General features: G+C 43.1%; 1 protein-coding gene across 3 annotated transcripts; it reads left to right on the top strand.

Annotated features, from left to right (window-relative positions):
* Positions 31-7,577, top strand: PDP1 (pyruvate dehyrogenase phosphatase catalytic subunit 1). 3 transcript variants are annotated; one of them, XM_021387415.1, is made up of 3 exons: positions 67-188; positions 565-599; positions 3,610-7,577. In XM_021387415.1, the coding sequence occupies exons 2-3, from the start codon at positions 569-571 to the stop codon at positions 5,259-5,261; spliced, it is 1,683 nt and encodes a 560-aa protein (XP_021243090.1). In that variant the 5' UTR covers positions 67-188; positions 565-568; the 3' UTR covers positions 5,262-7,577. The 3 variants fall into 3 exon arrangements, with proteins under 3 accessions (XP_021243091.1, XP_021243090.1, XP_021243092.1); XM_021387416.1 differs by lacking the exon at positions 565-599 and having other exon boundaries at positions 31-188; XM_021387417.1 differs by lacking the exons at positions 67-188; positions 565-599 and adding an exon at positions 704-3,509.

The following is an 8,117-nucleotide window of genomic DNA, read 5'->3' on the forward strand; positions in this document are numbered from 1 at the left end:
TCTGCGGCAGCCAATGGGGCGCGCGCCGCGGGCGGCAGGGCCTTTATAAGGCGGCGCGCGGCGCAGCGGCCGCGGCATTGAGGTGGTTGTGGTGGCGCGTGTGTGCGCGTTTGTCGGGCGGGTCTGTTCCTGCGACCGCTTCCCCACTCCCCGGGGGACCCGGGCTTAGGATCCCAGGAAGGGACCAGGTCTGTGGCGCCGCGGAAGGAAGGAAGGAAGGAGGGGGCTCCTCGGGGGTTGCGGCTGGGAGGGGGACGGGCAGCCATGTCGCGGCCGCGCGGCGCCTCGGGGGGTAGCGGTCTGCGCCGCGGCGACGCCCAGCGCTGGCGGGGCGGGGCGGGCCGGGAGCGGCGTCTCGCCCCCGCCGGAAGAAGAGCGGGGCCCGGCGGGCGGGGTGAGGGCTCCGTGTGTCCGCAGTCCGGCTGCGTATGTGCGTGCCTCCTCTCTGCGCCCCTCCGCAGCGCCGGGGCTGTCTGTCCGTCCTCTCTAACGAACTCTCTGCCTTGCTTCTCCCCTCCCCCGGGCTTCTGCTTTGTGGATGTTGGCGGCTTCTTGTTGTGACAGGAGAATGTGTGTGTGCCCCGGGCCCAGGCGCATCGGTACGTATCTCGCAGCGGGGCTCGCGGGGGGCGGAGGGGCCGGGCGGGGCGGAGGGCCGAGCCCCGGCCCGAGGGAAGGCTCAGCGCTCCTGGCCCGTGTTCCTTCTCCCTCGTGTCGCCGGCGTTGTCAGGTGCCCGAAAGCCACCGGTGTCGTTGCACGGCTCAGGCGGGTGTTGGAGGAGCCTGTCTGCAGCATCAGGTGTCCTTAGCGCAGTATAGGTACAATGCCTCTCGTTAAAGGAAGGAGTCGTGTGTTTGTTTCATCAGTGTAGCACTAGCAAACCCATAAATTGGCCGACTAACTCCTTATTTGCTGCGCTTGTGGACTGAAAAGTAGTGTTTGTACCTTCTTCTAGCGTTGAAGAGGTTTTTAAGACTGATGTGATGCTGATCACTGGAAAGATGTTGATTAGATAGTAAAAAATTTTTATCTAATATCTTTTTGTTCTTCCATCTCTTAACCAACTGTAATTAGTGAGGGGATTTGAAGTACTGGAAGGGTAGCTGCAGTGGTTGGATTGGAGGCATCCATGTTGCAGGGATAAATGAGATAGACTTGGAATGGTTTCAGTTGATGCTGGCAGAGTTGGAATTTCTTTTTGACTTGATCAGCAGGGCTTAAATCTGGTATACAAAACAGATTGGCTTCAAGTGACAAGGAGTTGCTGTGAGGGAATATAAGCAATAGAAAATTGGAGGCTGCCTTCTTCTTGCATTTTTACGGATCTCAAGCAATATTTATAGAATCATAGAATACTGAAAGTTGAAGGGACCTCTGAAGGCCATCTTGTCCAACTTCTGCAATGAACAGGGACATCCAAATCTAGATCAGGTTGCCTAATTGTTAAATTATTGATTAAAAATCAGGAAAGTGACTTCTGGTGGCACTGCAGAGCCACGTACTGTTGTGTTTTTGCTTCATCGTGGATCAGCAGCAAACCTGTCAGAACAGTTGTGGAGCCATGCACTGGTCAGCTGTGGACAGAAATACGTAATGGTCAGGGGAGTTTGGTTCAGCAGGAGTCAAACAGGAGACCAGCATGAAATCCCAGGGTACTTCTGTAGGCTTGACACATCCTTAGGTTTCTAAGGTTCCCGTTCTGTAAGCGAAGTTGTGTGTATTTCTTCATATGGTATTTAAATGCAATGACTGTTACCAAAATAGCTGCTGTATAATTAGAAGGCAGTAATAGACTTTAAAATCTGTATTTGCAGTTCACTTCTGTCATGCTGTGTGCATGTGAAGCCTGGGTTAGAGAAATATACATTCTGGGAAGCAAATGATTAGCATAAATTTAGTACGCTTTTGGAAGTTCAAGCCAGAGCATAGGGAGAGTTGGCAGTACTGTGACCAAAGCTCTCCCTGGTAGCTGAACAGCAGAAAACTGGCAAGTCAGGCTTCCTTTCTGTCAGTGGGAGACATGGGACAGGTCAGTGGAAAAACTTTGATCAGTACAGATCAAGACGATAAACACTGGTTTGTAAGGGATGAAGAAGATACTGTGCTAGAGAGCCTCTGGAGTGATAAAATGTGTTATTTTAACTTATTTTCAGTGCTTTACATATTCTGTGTCAGAGAGGCAGGGTCTGTTCCCGGTTGCCTTAGAAGAGAAGAGCGTTGCTTGCTTCCTTACAACACAGAGAATGGAGTGTATTCCTCTGTTTCCAGATGCTTCTCAACTGATGATCAGAATTCTGTGGCAGAACCTGTGGAAAGCGTGGAGGAAGGGTGATAGAACTAGTGCTTAAAGAATAAGAATGCTTAGGACTGCTGGGAGCCTTGTATAAGATGATTTGTTGTGATCCTTTCTAGGAAGAAGTTGAAACTTCATAAAAGATGAGAGGAAGGAAGTAGATGGCCATTAGCTCTCCACTTCCCACAAAAGAGTGTAATTCCTTTTTTTCCCCTGTGGAATTGCTTTTTGTCAAGTATGATGTTGTAAGAGTCTTCCTGAGAATTAAACATAATGGATAAGATTTAGGAAGTGTGTCCACAGATATTGTAATTGGATATGTAAATGGAGATAAGGAGTATAATGTCAGAGTAATCTTTCTCCAGGGGAGTGAAAACATAGGAGGAAAACTTAGGTGTAGGAAGAAGTACTAATATTTTTCTTGGATACTTGGGTTTTGATCTAGCTTTGGATTATTGTACGTGGCTCTGTTCTGTTGATGAAAGAAAACACAGCTGGTGTACTCCTTCAACTGACTAGCTTTAATTTATAATCTTTAAAACTTACTAGGGTAGATGGGCTGTTGGTAGCAGACACATTTTCTACCACTCTTATCAGATAAGCCAGAAAATCGTTGTGTAGACTCCTGTGGCTATTTGTAGATACCCACAATGTGTATATATATATTCACAAGTGTAATAAAATTGTGTGTGAAAAGGGGGAGAAGAAACATCCTGCTAGAAACAACCCGCTGCTGGCTTCTGCTTGTCTGAGAAAAATCTGCTGTTTATGACTTCTTGCATTTTCTCATCTAAAACGTATTTTTAAAACCTGTCTGTTATCTCAGTTGTTTTGGAATCTTTCTGTTAGATATATTATCTCTTCAGCCTTACGGAGAGACTGCATTTTCTTCCTGTCACATCTGGCTCTGTCAGCTGGAATCTCAGGATCTGTAGGAAGAGAAATCTCCATAAAATACTTGAGGAGTGTGGCACAACTGTAGCATGCTGTATGCTAACTGTTGCCTTAACTTCTATGTGAAACTGTGTTTTCTGTCTGGATATTTTTTTCCACTTCCCTCCTGCTATTTGAGTGGGTGTAAAAGCTACCAACCATATCTATGCTGAACTTCAAAGTATGGTATAGCTTACTTTGTTCTAGCTCAACACCCTGTGTATAAACAAGCGCCTCTTCCTCTTCTTTTCCAAGACCTGCTAAATCTGTGTACTTCATATTGTAAGTAACTTTGTTCAGTGGCTGTAAATGTCTTAACACAGACTTCTGGGAGAAATCTGTTAGCTGTCTCTCTAAATGCAGTTGTTCTCTTGTCTTTCAGCAATTCCAGTCCGAAGCTCCAGGCTGCCACTGTTGTCTGATGCCATGCCAGCACCAACTCATCTGTTTCCATTGATTCGTAACTGTGAGATTAGCAGAATATGCAGTACTATGTGTTACTGCCACCATAAACATCTGTGTTGTTTCTCGTCTCATTTTGCTCATGGTCACTTCAGATATGCACCTCAGAAGAAATTTGCAGCACTCTATAGGCCAAAGGAGAACTTCTATCAGTTTATTCACGCGAGGGATTATGCTTCTACACCACAGAGGTTTTACCTCACTCCTCCACAGGTCAACAGCATTCTGAAGGCAAATGAATACAGTTTTAAAGTTCCAGAATTTGATGGTAAAAATGTAAGTTCTGTCCTTGGCTTTGATAGCAACCAGTTGCCTGCCAATGCTCCAATAGAAGACCGGAGGAGTGCTGCCACTTGCTTACAGACAAGAGGGATGCTTCTGGGTGTGTTTGATGGCCACGCAGGTTGTGCTTGTGCTCAAGCTGTCAGTGAAAGACTGTTTTACTACATTGCTGTCTCCTTGTTACCTCATGAGACTTTACTTGAAATAGAAAATGCTGTGGAAAGTGGTAGAGCTCTCTTACCCATTTTACAGTGGCACAAGCATCCCAATGATTACTTTAGCAAAGAAGCTTCCAAGCTTTATTTCAACAGTCTAAGAACTTACTGGCAGGAGCTCATTGATCTCAATAGCGGAGAGACTACTGATGTGAAAGAAGCTTTAATTAATGCTTTTAAGAGGCTTGACAATGATATTTCTCTGGAAGCTCAAGTGGGAGACCCAAATTCTTTTCTCAACTACCTAGTACTAAGAGTAGCATTTTCTGGTGCAACAGCCTGCGTAGCCCATGTAGATGGTGTTGACTTGCACGTGGCAAACACAGGAGACAGTAGGGCAATGCTTGGGGTTCAGGAAGAAGATGGATCTTGGTCTGCGGTTAATCTCTCCTATGACCACAATGCACAAAATGAACGTGAAGTGGAACGTGTGAAAACAGAGCATCCGAAGTCTGAAGAAAAAAGTCTTGTGAAACAAGATCGTCTCTTAGGCCTTCTGATGCCTTTCAGAGCTTTTGGTGATGTGAAGTTTAAGTGGAGTATTGAACTGCAGAAGAGAGTAGTCGAATCGGGCCCAGATCAGCTAAATGACAATGAATATACAAAGTTTATCCCTCCAAATTATCACACTCCCCCATACCTCACAGCTGAGCCAGAAGTCATACATCACAAATTAAGGCCACAGGATAAGTTTCTGGTTTTGGCCACGGATGGGCTGTGGGAGACTATGCACAGGCAAGACGTGGCTAGAATCGTTGGGGAGTATCTCACTGGTGTTCACCATCAACAGCCAATAGCTGTTGGTGGTTATAAGGTAACTCTGGGACAGATGCATGGTCTCTTAACAGAAAGAAGAGCAAAGATCTCTTCAGTATTTGAAGATCAGAATGCAGCGACTCACCTGATACGCCACGCAGTGGGCAATAACGAGTTTGGCACTGTGGATCATGAGCGACTGTCCAAGATGCTTAGTCTTCCAGAAGAGTTGGCTCGAATGTATAGAGATGACATTACAATTATTGTGGTGCAGTTCAACTCGCATGTTATAGGCGCATATCAAAATGGGGAACTGTGAATTTTAACGTAGTGAACTAGTTACCAAAGCTGTAACAATGGCCAGTATGAGCAGCAGATGGGATAAAAAGACAAATTCAATAAGCAAACAAATGTCTTGCTGGCTAGATTTAACATATCTATTGTTTCTGCCTTCCCCCAGAGCTCTAAATACAAGAGAAGTGCTATTGACCTAATATAAACTTGAAGAGGATGTCTGGGAAAAGAGATTTTTGTAATAACTTTGCACTATTGATTTCATGAATGCTGCTAGAATAATGTTTTTAATTTGGCAGAGCTGAATGAGGGAGGGAAGGAGGATAAAGGATTAAATGTCAAGCATCTGGTTGTTCAAGAAAAAGCCTGTTAACATCTGAAAATATTCACACTCTTAAAAGATGAGTAACAAGGAATATTTTTGCAAGAATTCTCCCTGTAAGAATTCAAAATAAGTGTTGGTTATCTGTGAGTATATTGTCAGCCATTTCCTCTGAACAGGAGGATGACTTTACCATGTAGGTCTTCAACGTAACAAATTGTCTGTCTTTCATATAGACAATGTCATTCACTTAAGAATATTTGTCTAAGTGTTGACTTTCAATGCAGGTCTAAGCCATAATCAATACTTGAGATTCTGTTATAGTTTAATTGTATCTTATACACAGTAACTTCTAAATGTCTGTGCATCAGTTGCTTCTGGGCTTGTGGATTCCTGCACAACTTGTAGGGCAATAATACATTACAACATGCAGTAAAACATCAAGTGAAGTTGTGGAGTACCTCAGTATGAAGAAAGCTTCAGGCTCTTTGAAGAGTCAGTGTTGCTGGTCAAGACCATTGGGTTTCCTAAAGGTCATGTCCTTTATGGACTGCAGTCCTATCTGGTATTACTTACATGGGAGGATAAATTTTCACCTGAGAAGATCAGGAAATCATTGCTAACCTCATTGTGGCTTTGTAATTTGCACTCATTTTCTCTTTGCCTATTTCAAATAGTGACATATTGGATGTCTTGCACTTGAACACATATTTGTAAGTATGTCAGGTTGAAAACTACAGATTACAAAATGAAGTATGGTTTGTAAATACAATTTCAGTTGGAAAACTAACTGGCATGCATGTATATGTTTAATGGCTTTTTCTAGCAACTTTATTAGCAGCTTTTTAATCTCTGGACAGCTGGTGTATGCATGTTCTTACAGTCCAGAATGTGTTATCACAACAGTCTCTTGAATGAGTCTCTCTGGCTTGTGGTTGAATTTGAACTTTAAAGGTAGTGTCCTGGGCTATAACTTGTGTGCCTAATGTTGTTGGGCTCATAACTGTAAAAAGTAGGGGCTGACAACTTATCTAATGATCATCTTTGCATCTGTTTTAGGTATGTTGCATTGTATAGCTTACTCTTAAGCTGCCCTTACTTCAAAAACCCAAGTGCTATCTGAAATACCAGTCCCTGGTGGCTGATAGAACACTTGTAACTTGATTCCTGTGTTCTGGAAATATCAAACAATGATAGGTCAGCATATTTTATTTCATGGAGGTGTTTCAGTTAAAATAACTTCCTAGCCTTCAACACAGCTAATTTAAAAAAAAAAAAAACCTAGCTTACTTTGAATAATGTGGCATTTTCCACTAAATATTGCCAGTTAAAGCTACTGTTACATATTGGATATTTAGCACTGACAGTGAACCCTTGCTGTAGTAAACATTGGGCCCTCAAACTTAAAAGTGCTGTGTGTACCTTGTGGCCTGCAGCTTTAATATGTTTCTTTACCCAACCGTAAAAAAATCAACTTTGGAATAAGGTTATTGATATCTTAAGTTCACATTCAGGATGTGAACAACCCTTCTTTATTTGAAGGGGAATGGGGAACTCTAAAATGCTTAGACAAGTACTGGCTCTTGACATTGCTTCTACACGTTGTGTTTTGGTGACTATCATTAGTGAGGTCAATAGACTTTATGTTCTTCTATCATTCAAATACAGTATGTATCTAAGCTGTTACAGTATTTAACTTTCCTACTTTTTTTTTTTACTGTTAAAGCTCTATTACATGTATTGATGTATTTAACCTATGATTCTTGATATGGATCTGGGACAAGTCATGGCTAGAAGAACTGAATATTGGTCCCATGTATAAAACTTCTATTGAGGAAAAGCTGCTTTTTGTAGTAAAGATGCATATGTATGGGGTCAGACAATAGTATTTATGTATTGCTTGGAGACTTGCTCAGTATGTATGCAGTGAATAGAAATAGCATAACTGCCTGCTGAACAGGTGATCTGAACAAACATTTTAATAGATTCCAATAAAATGATCAATTATGCAGAAATCCACGTGTACTGGATTGATATAGAAAGCAATAGCTGTTTTGCTTGAAGCTTATGAATGACTTGGTTCTCAAAAATGCATTCCATTGTCGAGTCATCGTTACAAGTAGACCAGATGGCCTAACAAAGCAATGTGCAAATGGAAACAGGCTGAGAACTGGGCTTCAGAGCTTTTAAATGTCACTGTGAGGCTTGAACCCTTGATCAAGCATGCTGGTTCTGCTGCCCCCTGTCACTGTCTCCTGTGTGTTCCTGTATCAGTTTGACATGTCTCGTTATCCCCATGGAGAGAGGGCATTAAAAGCTGCAGATGAAGCAGTCTACAACAGTGCACCACCTAATATGTTGTCAGTCATCTGTGGACCGTATTCTATACAGAACATTTCATAAGCAGGTTCTCATACACACAGCTCCAAGTGGCCTGAGTTGATGGTGAACTAAATAGGGACAGCTTTTATACCACTGGCAGAGGGCATGTTCTGTTGCACTGCAGAAAGTACCCCAGCTTCATATGTAAGGGGAATGCTGTGAATGCCATTTGGAGAT

Source organism: Numida meleagris, chromosome 2, assembly GCF_002078875.1.
Source record: "Numida meleagris isolate 19003 breed g44 Domestic line chromosome 2, NumMel1.0, whole genome shotgun sequence".
NCBI lineage: Eukaryota > Metazoa > Chordata > Aves > Galliformes > Numididae > Numida > Numida meleagris.